The 18425-nt window shown below is 43.9% G+C and overlaps 1 protein-coding gene across 6 annotated transcripts in view; it reads left to right on the top strand.

The window, feature by feature from the left end:
- Window positions 1-18425, top strand: part of CASP8 (caspase 8) — a 60135-nt gene that overhangs the window by 26102 nt on the left and 15608 nt on the right. The window contains exons 1-3 of one of the 6 annotated variants that reach the window (XM_017875690.1): window positions 7026-7109; window positions 9582-9638; window positions 15054-15384. In XM_017875690.1, the coding sequence (XP_017731179.1) occupies window positions 15080-15384 (305 nt within the window). In that variant the 5' untranslated portion in view covers window positions 7026-7109; window positions 9582-9638; window positions 15054-15079. Of the gene's footprint in view, window positions 1-7025; window positions 7110-7160; window positions 7339-9100; window positions 9475-9581; window positions 9639-15053; window positions 15385-18425 lie in introns of those variants that run through there. The other 5 variants (XM_017875726.1, XM_017875684.1, XM_017875708.1 and 2 more) reach the window with 5 other exon arrangements.

Raw genomic sequence — 18425 nt, 5'->3', positions numbered from 1 at the left:
ATGCTAGTTTCTTTCTTTCTTTCTTTCTTTCTTTCTTTCTTTCTTTCTTTCTTTCTTTCTTTCTTTCTTTCTTTCTTTCTTTCTTTCTTTCTTTCTTTCTCTTTCTTTTTTGAGACGGAGTCTCGCTCTGTCGCCCAGGCTGGAATGCAGTGGTTGGATCTCGGCTCACTGCAAGCTCCGTCTCCCAGGTTCACACCATTCTCCTGCCTCAGCCTCCCGAGTAGCTGGGACTACAGGCGCCCGCCACCACGCCCAGCTAGTTTTTTGTATTTTTAGTAGAGACAGGGTTTCACCGTGTTAGCCAGGATGGTCTCGATCTCCTGACCTTGTGATCCGCCCGTCTCGGCCTCCCAAAGTGCTGGGATTACAGGCTTGAGCCACCGCACCTGGCCACCAACAGGTTATTTTTTAAGAACAGTTTTAGGTTTAGAGAAAAAATAGAGCAGATTAGCTGGGCATGGTGGTGTGGCACCTGTCGTCCCAGCTTATTCATATGCTTATTTGCCATCTGCATATCTTTTTGTGAGGTGTCTGTTCAGATTTCTTTCCCACTTTTCAATCGGGTTGTTTTCTTATTGTTGAGTCTTAACAGATTAGCTTAATTAGATTGGCTTTGGGAGGCTGAGGCGAGAGGATCGCTTGAGCGCAGGAGGCGGAGGTTGCAGCGAGTTGAGATCACACCACTGCACTCTAGCCTAGGTGACAGAGAGAGACCCTGTCTCAGAAAGAAAAAAAAAAAGAGCAGAAAGTAGAGAGTTCCCATATACACTCTGCCTCCCACCCTTCTCCCCTCCCCACACTTTCCCGTTATTAACATCTTGCATTAGTGTGGTACATTTGTTACAAGTGATGGACCAATATTGATATTGTAGGGGAGGACAATCTGTTTTCCTTCTACCCTTCTAAGTTCATGACTGAGAACCCTGTAACAGAAGACAGATTAATAAGAGAAAAGTGCAAAAACATATTTAATATAAGTTTTATGTGACATGGAAGCCTTTATAAGGAAATGAAGCCTCCAAGAAGCAGTTACAGTTTGATGTAGGTTTGATAAAGGGTGGACAGTTGTGGAGAATATGGTAGAGCAAAGAGTTTGAAGTAAGTGTAGTCCACTGGGGGAAGCTTATCAAGGCCCGTTTGTTTAGTTAGATTCCTCTCTGTGTCCCTTCACTTTCAGAGATACGGACGCTCCTTTCCACCAGGTATAGTGAGGGCATCTCTCACCTGAGGGTCTTATGACCTGGCTTCAGGGGAAGGTCAGAAAACCCTTCCCACACATGCTGCTTTTGCAAATTCCTTCAGCTTAAAATATTCAATATGTCATTGTGTTAGTCTGTTCCTGCATTGCTATAAAGAAATACCCGAGGCTGGGTAATCTATAAAGAAAAGAGTTTTAATTGGCTCATGGTTCCACAGACTGTATAGGAAGCATGATGCTGGCATCTACTCTGCTTCTGGGGAGGCCTCAGGAAACTTACAATTATGGTGGAAGACAAAGGGGGAGTGAGACATCTCACGTGGCTGGAGCAGGGGAAGCGAGAGAGCAGGGAGGTGCCACATATNGCTCTGTCGCCCGGGCTGTAGTGCAGTGGCCGGATCTCAGCTCACTGCAAGCTCCGCCTCCCGGGTTCACGCCATTCTCCAGCCTCAGCCTCCCGAGTAGCTGGGACTACAGGCGCCCGCCACCTCGCCCGGCTATTTTTTTGTATTTTTAGTAGAGACGAAGTTTCACCATGTTAGCCAGGATGGTCTCCATCTCCTGACCTCGTGATCCGCCCGTCTCGGCCTCCCAAAGTGCTGGGATTACAGGCTTGAGCCACCGCGCCCGGCCGTGCCACATATTTTTAAACAATCAGATATCATGAGAATTCTGTCATGCAAATGGCACTATGGGGATGGTGCTAAACTCTTAGAAATTAAACTATTAGAAACCACCCCCAAGATCCAATCACCTCCCACCAGGCCCCGCCTCCAACATTAGGAATTACAATTGGACAGGAGTTTGGGTGAGGACACAAATCCAAACCATGTCAGTCATGGTGCCATATTTTGTGGTAGCATGTCCTGAATCCCATCAATAAATTATTCTGAACTAAAGTTCCATAGTTTCCATTAGGGTTCACTTTTGGTGTTGTACATCCTACTGGTTTTACCAAATGAATAATGCCATGTGGAACCGTTACAATATTATACAGAATAATTTCACTCCCCTAAAAATTCCTTGTGTGGAACCTACTTACCCTTCCTCCCCTGAGTCCCTGGCAACCACTGATGTTTTTACTGTCTCTATAGTGTTTTTCAGAATGTCACACAGTTGGAATCATACAGGAGGTGGACTCTCCAGATTGGCTTCTTTCACATAGTAATATTTATTTAAGGCTCTTCCATGCCTTTTCATGGTTTGATAGCTCATTTCTTTTTGTTGCTGAATAATAATCTATGGTATGGATGTGCCACAGTTTATCCATTCATTTATTGAGGGACATCTTGGTTGCTTCCAACTTTTGGCAGTTATGAATTACAAATAAAGCTGGTATAAACATTCATGTTCAGGTTTTTGCGTGGACATAAGTTTTCAACTAATTTGGGCAAATATCTAGAAACGTGATTGCTGGATCCTGTGGTAAGCATATGTTTTGACCAGGTGCGGTGGCTCATGCCTGTAATCCCGGCACTTTGGGAGGCTGAGGTGGGATCACCTGAGATCAGGAGTTTAAGACCAGCCTGGCTAATACAGTGAAACTCCATCTCTACTAAAAAAAAATACAAAAATTAGCTGGGCGTGGTGGCGTGTGCCTGTAATACCAGCTACTCAGGAAACTGAGGCAGGAGAATCGCTTGAACCTGGGAGGCAGAGGTTACATTGAGCCAAGATGGCGCCACTGCACTCCAGCCTGGGCAATAGAGTGAGACTCTGTCTCAAAAAAAAAAAAAAATGGCCGAGATCCCATCACTACATTCCAGCCTGGGCAACAAGAGCAAAACTCCATCTCAAAAGAAAAAAAAGAAAAGAAAATTCTGGAAAAGCTAGTTCAGTGACATGAATATTGGAATGAGAGCCTAACAAACTCAATTTCTTCCTTTCTAAATCCATAGTATGGATTCTTGTCTGCAGTAGTTTTTTTGAGAAAGCAGAAGGGGTAGGTATTGGCAATCAACAAGCTGCAGAATATACCGATTGAGGTCAGTAACTGCAAACGCCCCATGACCGTCTGATCATTTTAATACCAAAAGAAAAAATTAAAATCCCAACTGCTAAAACCTTTGTCTTAGACAACTGTTTGAGTCTCTCCCTACAAGGCCCAGAAAGGAATTAGATACATGTGAATGCAATCTGTTTCCCTTCCCTTGCAGCGCTCTGTAGGAGGAGTCTAGGACAGTAGTCAAAACCAGCTGCCAGAGAGTCAAAGAAGGGGGAGCAGCCCCATGGAATCCAGAAACCATACCACCCTGGCCCATAGGTTAGTTATATACAACCTCCCAAGCTGGCAACAAACAAAGGGCATGCACATTCAGGGGATTTTGGTTTCACTGTCAGTGTTTATCTTTGAAGGGTGTCACATCCAGATGAATGGGAAGGGTGTGTTGCAGTTGAGCTGAGGTTTGGTCTTTCTTGACATTTTTAGGGACACTTACAGGTCCAAACCTGCTTTCAGCCGGCTGGTGGGCATGGTAGGAGACACAATAGTCTCAGGACCAGGCCTTTAGGTGGGAGCTGAGATTCGAGAGAGGATTCAAACCACTTGAGATTGAATCAAAGCAGACCTGTCCTCATTCTGTGCTGGGCAGGAGCCAGCTCTCCATGTCCCTGCAGCTCTGGCAACACCTCCGGATCTTTCAGCTTCCCTGGGACTAAGGACCATGCACATTATTAATTCTGATATAAATAGTCACACAGACACACGTCTCAAGATGAGGGTGAGAAGCTGGTTACAGCAAATGAAGTAATAATGATCTCTGTGCTTCACAATAGGAATTCAACCAACCTGAGGTTTATAATTCACTTATTAACTCTTTTTATTTTTATTTTTTGTTGAGATGGAGTGTCCCTCTGTCACCCATGCTGGAGTGCAATGGTGTCAATTTGGCTCATTGCAACCTCCTGGGCTAAAGTGAGTCTCGTGCCTTGAGTGGCTGAGACTACAGGTACATGCCACCATGCCCAACTAATTTTTTTGTATTTTTAGTAGAGACGGGGTTTTGCCATGTTGGCTAGGCTGGTCTCAAACTCCTAGCCTCAAGTGATCCGCCCACCTCAATCTCTTCAAGCGCTGAGATTACAGGGGTAAGCCACTGTGCCTGGCCATAATTCACTTATTGGCCTTTTATATATACATATATATATATGATATGACTGGGAGAATCTAGGGTCGGTGCCTTACAAATGGCACAAGTTGAAGCCCTGAGACTCCCACTCCCATCCTGCTCCCCCATTCTCAGTACTGCCCCTCAGAGGCCTCCAGCAGCTCATCCATTTCTGCTAGGCTGGGCCTGGGTACACGCAGGGAGATGTGTACAGAGGCTAAGAGCAGAAACTCTCGAGTGAGACACTCCTGAGTTCATGCACTGGCCCTGCTATTTGTCAGCTAATTGATGTTGCATTTAATTGCATCATCTGTATGTAAGCCTAATAATTTGTAGCCATCTTAGAGATGTTGTGAGCTTAAATAACATGGTAGTGAATATTTATTTATTTATTTTATTTATTTATTTGTTATTTAGACAGGGCCTCGCTCTGTCACCCAGGCTGGAGTGCAGTGGCGTGATCATGGCTCACTGCAGCCTTGACCTCCCACACTCAAGTTATCCTCTCACCTCAGCCTCCTGAGTAGCTTGAGACAACAGATGCACGCCACCATACCTGACTAGTTTTTAAAATTTTTCTGCAGAGACGGTGTCTCCCTGTGTTGCCCAGGCTGGCCTCGATCTGTTGGGCTCAAGCGATCCTCCTGCCTTGGTCTTCCAGAGTGCTGGGATTACTGGTGTGAGCCACTGCACCCACAGCCTATTTACTGAGAACTGTGGAAGGCCCAGGCATTATTCTAAGAGCTCCAGCTGTTTTATCTCCCACATTTTTGCTCAGGTAGGAGTTCCAAAGCTGGAGCTTGAAGACTCATATTTTTAGAAAATTTGCAGTGAATTCTGAGGTGGGTCAGATTGAGATTCATGGCTATGCATTCATGTTTAGGCGGTGACTAACCACTCAGGGTTTTAGAGACAAACAGACCTCATTCTGTCACTCACTGACTGAGTGGGGCCAAGTCTTTCAACCTGTCTAAGCCTCAGTGTCCTCATCCATAAAATGGGACCAATCGTAGCATCCACTTCTGAGAACTGTTCAGAAGTGGAAATGAGCCAGTTTAGGTGGCTGTGTCTGGCATACACCAATGGTTTGATAAGTATTAGCTTGTGCCTTTATTGGGCCAACTCCTTTTTGTTAGGTGACTGAGAAACCAAGGACCTTCTGATCTTTATTCATCGTTCACTATTAGTTTAAATTTGTTGCTCTTCCATCCACGATTCATTCCAAATCCTAAGTGTTGGAGAAACAGAGTTAGTGTGTCATAGAAAAATCTCTGTTTTTGGCCCAGCAGGACTGAGTTTGACTCCATGTAACTGTTTGAGCCTTAGTTTCTTCATCCATAACATGGGAGAACAATACCCTGAATTGCTGCAAGAATTAGAGATAGTTCATGTCAAGGTGTAACATAAAGGTAATGTGTTATTGCTGGTGTTCTGGTTATAAAATGTACAAGATGTGCAAGCAAAAGGGCAGAAAACCTTTTTAAAAATTCATGGCTGGGTGTGGTGGCTCACACCTGTAATCCCAGAACTTTGGGAGGCCGAGGTGGGCAGATCACCTGAGGTTGTGAGTTTGAGACCAGCCTGACCAACATGGAGAAACGCTGTCTCTACTAAAAATACAAAATTAGCCAGGCATGGTGGTTCATGCCTATAATCCCAGCAACCCAGGAGGCTGAAGCAGGAGAATCACTTGAACCCGGGAGGCGGAGGTTGCTGTGAGCCGAGATGGCGCCATTGCACTCCAGCCTGGGCAACAAGAGTGAAAATCCATCCCAAAAAAAGGAAAAAAAAAAAAATTCACATGGGAAACAGAGGTGGATGGCAGAGAACAGGGGAGTGGCTAGGCACGGTGGCTCATGCCTGTAATCCTAGCACTTTGGGAGGCCAAGGCGGGTGGATTCCTTGAGGTCAGGAGTTCGAGACCAGTCTGACCAACATGGTGAAAACCCATCTCTACTAAAAATACAAAAATTAGCCAGGCATGGTGGTGGGTGCCTGTAGTCCCAGCTACTTGGGAGGCTGAGGCAGGAGAATCACTTGAACCCAGGAGGTGGAGGTTGCAGTGAGCCAAGATTGCACCACCGTACTGCTGCACGGGCAACAGACCGAGACTCCATCTCAAAAAAAAAAAAAAAAAAAAAAAAAAAAGAACAAGGGAGGGTCTGGGGTTCAGAGCTTTGGGGAACAGACCTCAGTAGCACCAACACTCCAGGATCAATGCTACAAAGACACGGGTTACAACTAAACTGGAGAACATGGCCAAGGAAGGGAACTGAAGTGTCCTGGCTCAGCCTTGTTTAGGGCTAAGCCAAGTAGGGCTGAGCCAGAACACTTCCTCCTTTTTTTGTGAACAGTCTACCTACATTTCAGCTACAGGGCTGGCTTCACCCAGTCCGTAGGGAGGGAGGAGAGGGCTGGTCTGTGACTTTAGTGCTGAGGTTTGGATCAAGGCAGAGGGAAACTTCCTCTTCCCAGATCCTTTGCAAGAAAGAATGGCATATTACTTGTCACCGACAGGGGTTATTATTACTAAATGGAGTCAGTATAAATGCTTTCCAATAAAGCATGTCCAGTGCTCGGGTTTTTAGTTTTGCACGTCCGTGAAATGTCTGCCACTTCCCTCTTCTGAATGGTTGGAAACTGGGCATCTGTTCCTTTAAATAGGAAACATTTCTTGTTCGAGTGAGTCATCTCTGTTCTGCTTTAGGAGTAAAATTTACCCTGCAGTTCATTTTGCTGTGAAGTTTTCTCTTTCTCTCGGAGACCAGGTTCTGCCCTTCTGCTGGAGGAAAGTGTTTTCACAGGTTCTCCTCCTTTTATCTCTTGTGTTTTTTTTTCAAGCCCTGCTGAATTTGCTAGTCAACTCAACAGGAAGTGAGGCGGTGGAGGGAGGCAGAAGAGCCAGGGTGGTTATTGAAAGTAAAAGAAACTTCTTCCTGGGAGCCTTTCCCACTCCCTTCCCCACTGAGCACGTGGAGTTAGGCAGGTTAGGGGACTCAGAGACTGCGATGGTGCCAGGAAAGGGTGGAGCGGGTGAGTGCCTGTTGTCGAGGTGGCCTCTTAACAGGAAACCACATATTTTTGTTTCTTGACTTGCTCTAGAAACAGGGCTGTGGGGGTGGGGAAGCAGCTTGGATCTGCCCTGCTGAGGACACCTCTGGGTGCTGCCTGGCCCAGGTCTCCTGTGGGGTTTCTCTCTGAGCCGTTGCCTCTGATCTTGCTACTTTTTCACTCTGAGCTGTCTCCATTTCCTCTGCTACCTTTTTGTCCTCCCAGCTTCCCTGCTGCCTCGAATACAGATACACGGTCTCCCTCCTGTGAACTCGTTTGGAGAGTCCAGAAAACTTTATCAATCCACCTTTTTTTCTTTTTCATTTGGCTCTGGGGCCGAGGGTTAAGTTCTTTATTCTGTCGAATCACGATGCCCTGAGGTGCACAGCCCGCTTACCCCTCTTCCGTGTCTTAAGGGTTTCCTTTTCTCTCTCCACCCCCACCCTTGCCCTCCTGCCCTCTCTCTTGCTCCCCAAAGATAATTCTCTAATGTTTTGATGTGGATTCATGAATTTATTTGTATCTTTGCAAAATGTATTTTTCTTTTGTATATGTACACCGTTTTTTAACTATGTGATCTCAGGCAAGTAAGTGATTCCTCTGTGCCTCTGTTATCTCATTGTTAAATGGGATTAATAATGCCTCGAGAGGTGACTGTGAGGCTTGAAGGAGATAATACGCATACATCACTTACTACATGAGTTAGCAATTATTATTGCATATTAATACTATTGGCATTTTATTTTACTCCTTCTGTTTCTATTTCTTTTTTATTTATTTATTTTTTGAGACAAGATCTTGCTTTGTCACCCAAGGCTGGAGTGCAGTGGTGCAATCACAGCTCACTGCAGCCTCGACATCCTGGGATCAAGCAGTGTTCCCATCTCAGCCTTCAGATTAACTGGGACCACAGGCGCGTGCTACCACACCTGGCTAATTCAAAAATTTTTCTTCATAGAGATGGTGTCTCACTATGTTGCCCAGGCTGGTCTCAAACTCCTACGCTCAAGGGATCCTCCCTCCTTGGCCTCCCAAAGTGCTAGGATTACAGGCATGAGCCACTGTGGCCATCTAGGCATTGATGTTATCAGGCCACCTTGACCTAGCCCTTTCTGGTGAAGAGTCCTTTTCAGATACTTCATTCAGTCTTCTCAGCTATGAGTCCCTGCCCTCTGAAAGCTTGTATTCTATTTGGGGAAAGACAAAAGGCAGTTTCAAAGAAGAGAGGTGCTTGATTTTCTTTTCCTACTTTTAACATCAGAAAACATTTCATCTAACTCTCAGTATGAAGGCAATCTTTTGTTTACTGATCTATCCCTAGAGCCCAGTATGGTGAGGGCCCCAGGATTTGCCACTTTGATAAGATGGTAAACCCATCTTGCAGCTGACTTCGTGGTTTCCCCAGCTACACTCATATACAAGGATCACCTTTGGTAAGATAGGTTTACCATCTTACCAAAGAGTTTTTGCATTTTAGAGTTTTTTCTTTTTAGATTTTTTTCATTTTAGAATTTTTTTATTTCAGAGTGTTTTCTTTTAGAGGTTTTCATTTTAGAGTTTTTTCTTTTTTAGAGTTTTTTTTTTTAGAGTGTTTTTTTTTTTAGAGGTTTTTTTTTTTTGAGTTTTTTTTTTTTTTTAGGTTTTTTTTTTTTTTTTTTTTTTTTTTTTTTTTTTTTAGAGTTTTTTAGGCTGCTGAGAGTGACTTGGGGCCACAGAGATGCTCCTTGGCTAAACCAGGGGCTTTAGCACTGAAAGTTCGCAGTCACCCTGAGAACCAAGATGAGGGCTCTGCAATGTCCAATCTCAAGACTTCTCCGAGGTGCTCCATCAAGATTCATTGAATGAAAAAATTAAAGTCTTAATGATGAACCCAGAAAAATCTGTAAATCCTAAATATGAAATGAAAGTGTTCTTAGTTACAATCCAGTCCAACGTCGTTTTGGAATGTGGAAATGAGGCCCCGAAGGTAAAATGGCCCATCCAAAGTCATAGCCAGGGGCCAGTGCTCAGGTGGCCAGGTGCCCTGCCCCACCCTGCAGGCAGTCTCCTGGACCATCAGGCCTTTTTCCTCCAGCTTTAGAAGCTTTAGAAGGCGCTCTGTTCACTCAGGGGCAAGTGGTAAGTGTTCTCTCCCCTCTAGTGTTTGTGACTTAGAGGAGTTTCGAAACAGGAAGTACAGCTGGCTGTGCCCTTCGTCCTTCATTAGACGTTTGCTCTTGTCTTAGATGCTCAGATGGCAGCGGAGAGGCCTGTGATGAAGGTGTTACCATCGTGAGAGTAAGGTAAGGATTTGCCCCTTTGTTAAGGTCAGAGGGACCTTTTGGGAGGAAGGCCTTTGATTCTGGAGTTTTCTAGGCTGCTGAGAGTGAGGTCGGGTGGCCCTGGGGCCATGGAGATGATCCTCATATGTGAATGTGGATGGGAAACCATGAAGTTAGTGGAAGAGGTAGCAGTCCCTCTGAGAGCCTTGCCGAGGGCCGTGCAGTTTCCAGATCTCGAGGTCAGTCTGGCTTAGACTGATTAAGTTCTAGGAGTTTCTGAAATGCTGCCAGTTTACCTACTTGTATAAAGGCTTCATCCTGATCCCAGCCAAATTTGTCAAAGAGTAGAAGCCAAAATTTAAATCTCAACTAACTTTGCTGCTACAGCTATCCTCCCACCAACACACATACCCACCAGCATACACATTTGCCAACATAAACACACACACACATGCACATACACACACCCATGTGGTCCTACTAATTCAATTATTTATTTTTTAAAGAAATTAAAAAAGGCTGGGCACAGTGGCTCACACCTGTAATCCCAGCACTTTGGGAGGCCAAGGCGGGTGAATCACCTGAGGTCGGGAGTTTGAGACCAGCCTGACCAACATGGAGAAACCCTGTCTTTACTAAAAATACAAAATTAGCCGGATATGGTGGCACATGCCTGTCATCCCAGCTACTCGGGAGGATGAGGCAGGAGAATCGCTTGAACCTGGGAGAGAGAAGTTGTGGTGAGCCGAGATTGTGCCATTGCACTCTAGCCTGGGCAACAAGAGCAAAACTCCATCTCAAAAAAAAAAAAAAAAAAAAGAAAATAAAGAGAAATTAAAAAGATACAGAACAGTTCAAAAAGCAATATAATGGGAAGACTAGATGGACAAAATCGGAGACCTGTACTTGTGGGGTTAAGCATTTACGGGTGAAGTTGCAAGTTTCATTCTGTTTGACAATGATGGGATTATATGTTTTGTTGAGGTTCGGACACCTTTGCTGGGTTGTTTGAACACCGTGGCTGCAGCGCCCTGTTATGGATACCATGTGCGTGCAGAATGGATGTCTGTCAGATTCGGGGGCAGCCCACAGTGTGAGGCAGCCAGCCTGGACCCGAGGGAGTGGCAATACTACCTACTGGTTAGGGATTTGGGCCTGAGAGTGAGTGGCTTTCAGGTTCTCTCAAGCTTCGGATGAGATGCAGGTTTCTGTTTCCGACGGTGAATGCATGTTTTGCTTTTACCCCACCTGGGGGGTAGTTATCGCTGCAAAAGCGAGGACACTGCTAGAATATTACTGGAGTGATTGTGATGAGATGGAACGTGTTTGCAGTGTAACTGTGGCATGTAATACAGTGGTAGAATGGGACTCTGGAATGAGATGCTGGGCCTAGATTCTAGCACTTCCTCTGTGAGGCTCTGACCCCCTCTCTCCTATAGTGGATTTGTTAAGAACTTCTGTTTTTGTGGTTTTGTTATTATATATTTTTTTGAAATGTTATTCTTCAAAAATGTTATGATTTTATGTTTTTCTTCATGAGATTCTTTCACCGCCTTCCAGCTGCAAGTAGAATGGCGTCTAAATCTTTGCGATCTGTCATTGAAGCCCTTGAGTGAGATACTTAAATCTGGCTGTAGCTCTCTCTCTCACTAGCTTATTTCCAAGCCGTGATTTTCACAACAGAAAATGGGGACAATAATGGTAGTTTCTTCAGAGGCTTTTAGTGAAATGAGGTTAAAAAATATTTTATGTTTATATGGATATATAGGTTATAAACATTTATATATCATTTATTTATATGATTATTATAAACACATATTTATATTTAAATATTTTGGGGCATAAATATATAAAATAATTATACATATGTAATACAAATAGACTTATAATATACATTTACTATTTAGCAGAGATTATATAAAATATATGTATTACATGGCAAAATATTCAAATTTACATATGTTATAAATACATGTGGAAAAAAATTGGTCGCACAAAATGTGACCAAAGAATTACTTCCAAATGGCAAGTTTTTAAGTAAGATTTATTTTCTGTTTATACTTCTTTGTACTTTCTCTATGAAACAAGTGTTACTTTTACTATTTTAGGAAGCAAAAGACAGTACATTATTTTAAAAATACTAGCTTAACAAAGCTGCTAGCCCATAAGCTAGTGCAGAACATCTAGGTCCCATAAAACAAGAACTGCCATGTGATGTCTCTCCCCGTGCAGTGCTGGATGGCCTGTTGTTAATGGTGTCGTAAATCCTTTGCCAGTGACCGTTTTCTAGGTACTGTGACTAGAGGGATGTGTAACTTAAGCAAAAAGCAAAAGCAGAAAAGGCTGACTATCATCCGACAGTGTATCCTGGAATACCTGGGCCAGAGAAGACGCCATGTTAGCATTTTCCCTTCTAAATGTCAGCTATGATTGGATAGGGAAACCACTTAAAAAGCATTGCCACGTTGTTGGAGAGGTAATGAAATGAGTGAGATGAGGTGGCTATGGAGGACGGAGCTATGCGCCAATCTTATTATATCCAAATTCATGTCATCTCAGCCTTGGATTGTATTGATTTTTATTATATACTGTCAGAAAATGCTATTTAATATGTAACAAGAGACTCAAAAAAGTTTATTCCTTTTGACCCAATAATACTACTTTTAGGAAATTATTCTAAGAAAATAATTAGAGGTATACTTAAAGATTTGCATTTCAAGGTCATCCTAAATGTAATCAGAAACTGGCTATGTAAATTATAACCCATCTCTAAGATTAAATGCTTTACAGATATTAAAACCCATGCTGTAGAAGAAAAACTAAAGACATCAGGAAAGTACTTACAATACGAGATATACCTCTCAGTGGACAAATCCACTTATACTACAGAAATATGATGTGTTCAAATGCAAGGAAAAATGTGTATGCATAAAATATTTGGTGGGAAAGAGTAAAATATTATTGGGCATTTATCTTTGGATGGTGGAATTATACATAATTTTAATTTTCCTTTTTATCTTTTCTGTATTTTCTAAAATGACTACACTAAGTGTTTTTTTCCTCAGAAAAAAATAATTGAGGGACAGGGGAAAGGAAGTCCTGCTTTCATTTGATTCTTTGGCTGGTTTTATTCTGTAAGATGAGATTTCAATAGAGGTTAGACTACATTAAAAATTTTAAAGACAGTTGAACTAATGGCACTAAACAGGGTTAGATCTAGTTTAGATCTTTTCCAGCATATGAATAAGAATGGATCTTTAAAGATTTTAACTAGGTATATTTTTAGAATAAGTAATACATGTACATGGTAAAAATTCAAACAGTACAAACTGTGCAGCAAGGTATGGGAGGTAAAGCAACTCTCACTGTCACCTGCACCCATCGGCCTTCCCACACCGCACGGCCACATCTGTGTGTAATTCTGCTTTTCTTTAACATTACTGAAGGAACTTCCTGTGTGTTTTTTGTTAGAGCTCTTCTGAGCACAAAATATGTGCTGATCAATACGTTATGTAGATCACACATGCTCAACCACACTGATCTTCCTATTCTCTCTAGTAGCCAAATAGAGTTCCCTGGAATATGATTAATAGCTTACCTAAATCTTCTAATACTGATAAACAGTTGTTTCTGCTCTTTTGTTATTTCAAGGAATGCTACCATGAATCGCCTTGTATATGGTTTTGAGTATACTTATGTTTAAGTGAATGTAGGAAAAACTCTTGGAAGTTAAATTGTGGGCCAAAGTTGATGTGAATTTTATATTTTGACGGAGATGGCTATATTACCCACCTGTTTTTTTGTTTTGGTTTGGTTTCGGTTTTGCTTTTTTTTTTTTAAGAGTTGGGGTCTTGCTACCTGGGGTCTTGCCCAAGGTAGACCTGAACTCCTGGGCCACGTTGGTTTATTTTACTGCATTCCTAGTGCCTAGAGCAACAATTGACATGTACCAGCAGTATCTATTGGGAATTCTGACACCTTGAGGAAGTGCCAGCGTCACAGCTGGGCTTGATCTAAGCTCTTAACCATGGCACTGCTGCCCTCCCCCACAGTGACTGTCGCCCTTGTTAGGGGAGCCTCAGTCTTGTTCCTATGAAGAATGGAGCACAAACACCACTCCGAGGTTTTTTTTTTTTTTTTTTTTTTTTACTATGGACAGGGGCTGTCAGAGCAGGGAAGGTGGTGGATCCTGGGGCTCAAGGGAAAACCCCTGATGTCAGGTCGCTGGCATGATAATTGTCTGGAGTTTGCTGAAACACGGCCCTCTCCCTTAGAAACATTGTGTGAAAATACCACATAACCTGACTTAGAGACTGTGTAGGTTGAAAGGGCTGTCAGGGGTGACTGGTTCAGTTTCCAGTCTTGAGTTCCTGACCAGCTGTAGGCACTGGTCCTTGGGCCCTTCAGAGACCTCGCTGCCCCATGTCCTCCTCCCACTGTTGTTTCAATCAGACCCCATCACTCCCGCCCTCCAGCACTGAAATGCCTCCTCCTAATAGGTCCCAGTAGGTCCCCTGCCTCCAAGTCTTCCAGTCTATCCTTTGCACTTTAAGTGTTAATCCCAACTGGGTGACATCATTCCCATTTTCACAGTCCTTTCTTAGTTCCTCATCACCTCCAGGACAAAGCCTAAACCCCTTGCCCCATGGTAACGAGGCCCCTTTGTGACATGGTGCCTGGCTAGAGCTTCATCCCTTTGTCCCGTCACTCTCCATCCCAGACCCTTTGTAGTTACTTTATTGAGCTCCTTGTGCCTGCCTGAATGGACTTGAAAGTTCTTACCTCCATCTTTTACATTAATTGTTTCCTGTAAGAATTGTGCTTTCTCACATTCTCCCCAGAATCCCTTCCCCACAGGAAGCCCTTCTCCCAGGCTGAGTTAAGGCTTCTTCCTCTACATCCCTACCACACTTTGGTCACAACTCTCTAACCATCGGCTTTTTTTTTTTTTTTTTTTTTTTTTTTGTGCGAGATGGAGTCTTGCTCTTTTGCCCAGGCTGTAGTGCAGTGGTGCGATCTCTGCTCACTGCAACCTCCACCTCCCGGGTTCAAGCAATTCTCCCACCCCAGCCTCCCGAGTAGCTGGGATTATAGGCATGAGCCACCATGCCTGGCTAATTTTGTATTTTTTTAGTAGAGATAAGGTTTCTCCATGTTGGTCGGGCTGGTCTCTAACTCCCAATCTTAGATGATCCGCCCATCTTGGCCTCCCAAAGTGTTGGGATTACAGGCATGAGCCACTGCGCCCAGCCCATTGGCTTGTTTGTATATCTACCTTCCTAAACAGTAAGAGGGAACTTGTCTGCTGTTCTTTTTCTCTCTCCTGTGCTCACAGCACAATGACCAGTATCTAGTAGATGCAGTAGCCTTTGATGAACAAGCCAGCAAATGGTACTTTTCTTCCTTATCTGAACATACCATTATATTTTGACTTAGATTATATTCTCCTGCCTTTTGAAGAGATGGACTTCAGCAGAAATCTTTATGATATTGGGGAACAACTAGACAGTGAAGATCTGGCCTCCCTCAAGTTCCTGAGCCTGGACTGCATCCCACAAAGGAAGCAAGAACCCATCAAGGATGCCTTGATGTTATTCCAGAGACTCCAGGAAAAGAGAATGTTGGAGGAAAACAATCTGTCCTTCCTGAAGGAGCTGCTCTTCCGAATTAATAGACTGGATTTGCTCACTACTTACCTAAACACTAGAAAGGAGGAGATGGAAAGGGAACTTCAGGCTCCAGGCAGGGCTCAGATTTCTGCCTACAGGTGGGTAGAAACTCCCAGCGTGGGGACTGGGAGGTGTGGGTTGAGTGGACAACTTCTGTGGGCAGGGCTGATTGGGGCTTGTCTTTGTGGATCTGCCTATAGAGCCTGGGATCCCAGCTATGCCCCAGTTCTAAGCTTCTACAGAAAGACAGTGGTGCCTTGGGTGGTCCTGCTAAAGGCTGTAAAACTTAGCTTCTCCCCACCCTAGAGAGAGTGGGTAAACAAAGGCGTGAGAGAGAAACCACGTTCAGTATCACTTGGGAGGCTTTGGGAAGATGTCCCACTGGAGCTAGATTAAGAAATTTAGGGGCCTTATGTATAATTCCGTAAAAATGCTAAGACCATAAAATAAAATTTATTTTCAAAGTGAAACATTACTTAGAGGTATGCTGAAGTTATAACAGAGTTTTTCTAAATGTTCTCATGTTTTTCCTCTCTTATCTTGGTGCCTCTTGATATCCAGATTGTGTGCTTACTTTGTCCATACATTGAGTAAAGCATCATGGCTTCCCACCTTGAAATCCCCCTCCCATCTGCTTGCGGATGGCTATGGAAATTTTCAATGAGATTTAAGGGTTTTTTGCCACACTTAAAGACTCAAATGACAAAGTTCATTACAGAGCTGTAAGCCACTGGCCTGGCACATACAGCTAGGCAGTCTCCACCGAGGCTGTCCAGCTCCTGTGAGCCTGGCTGTATGACAATTCTAAGCTTTATAGGAAGACAGTGGCACCTTGGGTCATCTTGCCAAAGACTGTACAACTCAGCTTCTCCCCACCCTAGAGAGAGTAAGTAACCAAAGGTGTGAGAGAGAAACCCCATGCAGTTACAACTTCATGATGCTGTGACAAGACTTTAAAAACAGAAACACATTGTCACCTACTCTCTTTCAACATCTCCTATTATCGGACACTACTTAAAGCAGTTTTAGCTTTGCTTTCAGGAAGCTTCTACTGAAGCCTTTGCTCTGGGCCCATTTCATTGTCTCTGTTTGCTTGTCGATAATTATGGCATGTGAGATGGAAAGGGTTCACAGCCAGGGCTGACAGCTGCTGCCCTCTGATGGCCCAGCCCATGAACACCCTGGTCTTTCTATTCTCAGAGACTATTTTTTGTTTTGAGGCTTGACTACTTTTTGTTTTGTTTTGTTTTTGAGATGGAGTCTCACTCCATCACCCAGGCTAGAGTGCAGTGGCATGATCTCGGCTCACTGCAACCTCTACCTCCAGGGTTCAAGTGATTCTCCTGCCTCAGCCTCCCGAGTAGCTGGGATTACAAGTGCATGCCACCGTGCCCAGCTAATTTTTGTATTTTTAGTAGAGATGGAGTTTCACCATGTTGGCCAGGCTGGTCTCAAACTCCTGACCTTAAGTCATCCACCTGTCTTGACCTCTCAAAGTGCTGGAATTATAGGCATGAGCCACCGTGCCCAGTCAAGGCTTGACTATTTTGATTTTAAATGACAAAAGAGATATTCTGGGCCAGGCAAGGTGGCTCATGCCTGTAATCCCAGCACTTTGGGAGGTCGAGGCGGGTGGATCACCTGAGGTCAGGAGTTCAAGACTAGCCTGACCAACATGGTGAAACCCCACCTCTACTAAAAATGCAAAAATTAGTTGGGTGTGGTGGCTCCCGCCTGTAATCCCAGCTACTTGGGGGGCTGAGGCAGGAGAATCACTTGAATCCAGGAGGCAGAGGTTGCAGTGAGCTGAGATCGTGCCATTGCACTCCAGCCTGGGCAACAAGAGTGAAACTCTGTCTCAAAACAAAACAAAACAAAACAAAAAAACAACAAAAAAAGATATTCTAGGTGTATAAGTTTCCTAGGGCTGCGGTAGCAAAGTAACACAAACTAGCAGGTTTAAAACAGTTTTTAAAATGTACTCTTATAGTTCTGGAGGCCTAAGTCAGAAATCAAGATGTCAACAGGGTTGGTTCCTTTTAAGAGGCTCCGAGGAAGAATCTGTTTCACGCCTTTCCCTGCTTCTGGTGGGTGCAGGAATCCTCAGTGCTCCCTGTTTGTACATGCAGCACAGCAGTCTCTGCCTATGTTCCCTTCTCTGTGTCTAAATGTCCTTCTTATAAGGAGACAGTCACTGGATTAGGAATTAGGGCCCACCCTATTCCAATGTGGCCTTATCTTTTTGTACGTGTGTGTGAGACAGTGTCTCACTACATCACCCAAGCTGGAGTGCAGTGGCACGATCTTGGCTCACTGCAACCTCTGCCTCCTGGGTTCAAGCAATCTTCCCACCTCAGCCTCCCAAGTAGCTGGGACTACAGGCACCCGCCACCATGTCTGGCTAATTTTTGTATTTTTTGTAGAGATGGGGTTTCGAAATGTTGCCCAGGCTAGTCTTGAACTCCTGGGCTCATGCGATCTGCCCACCTCAGCCTACCAAGTTCTGGGATTACAGGCGTGAGCAACTGCACCTGGCCAGCGTGACCTCATCTTAATGAAATTTTATCTGCAAATGTCCTGTGTCCAAATAAGGTCACATTCTCATATTCCAGTTAGACATGAATTTTGGGGAAGAAGGGAGAACGCTATTCAACCAGTACACTAGATAGCTCTGGTTTACTAGAATTGTGAAGTCTTTATAAGGAACTTATTCATTAAGGCACCAGTTAGTCCTAAAAACCTACAGCCCCAGAACTAGGAAAGCCAAGGGGGTCTCATCCTGTGCCCAACATCTTGGTCCTTTGAAGGTTCCACTTCTGCCGCATGAGCTGGGCTGAAGCAAACACCCAGTGCCAGACACAATCTGTACCTTTCTGATGGAGGATTGATCATCTACTAATAAGGCAGGATCTGTCTGTTAAAATCTTTCACGTATTGGCTTAGAGATAAAAGGGTCAGTGCAATCCTGACTTACTGCTTGTTCATTATCATTGAATAGTAGCCAGGAGCTAATAAATATGCTAGGGTGGCCACTTACCATTATAAGAAAACACTAGACATTTTATTTACCAGTTATAATTGCTACCTATAAAATAAGTATCTTATAAACTATTCAGGTTCATTACTAAACAACGATGGT

Source organism: Rhinopithecus bieti, unplaced genomic scaffold, assembly GCF_001698545.2.
Source record: "Rhinopithecus bieti isolate Rb0 unplaced genomic scaffold, ASM169854v2 scaffold_980, whole genome shotgun sequence".
Lineage (NCBI taxonomy): Eukaryota > Metazoa > Chordata > Mammalia > Primates > Cercopithecidae > Rhinopithecus > Rhinopithecus bieti.
Note: the sequence above shows the minus strand (reverse complement) of the source record. Positions and strands in the feature narration are given on the sequence as shown.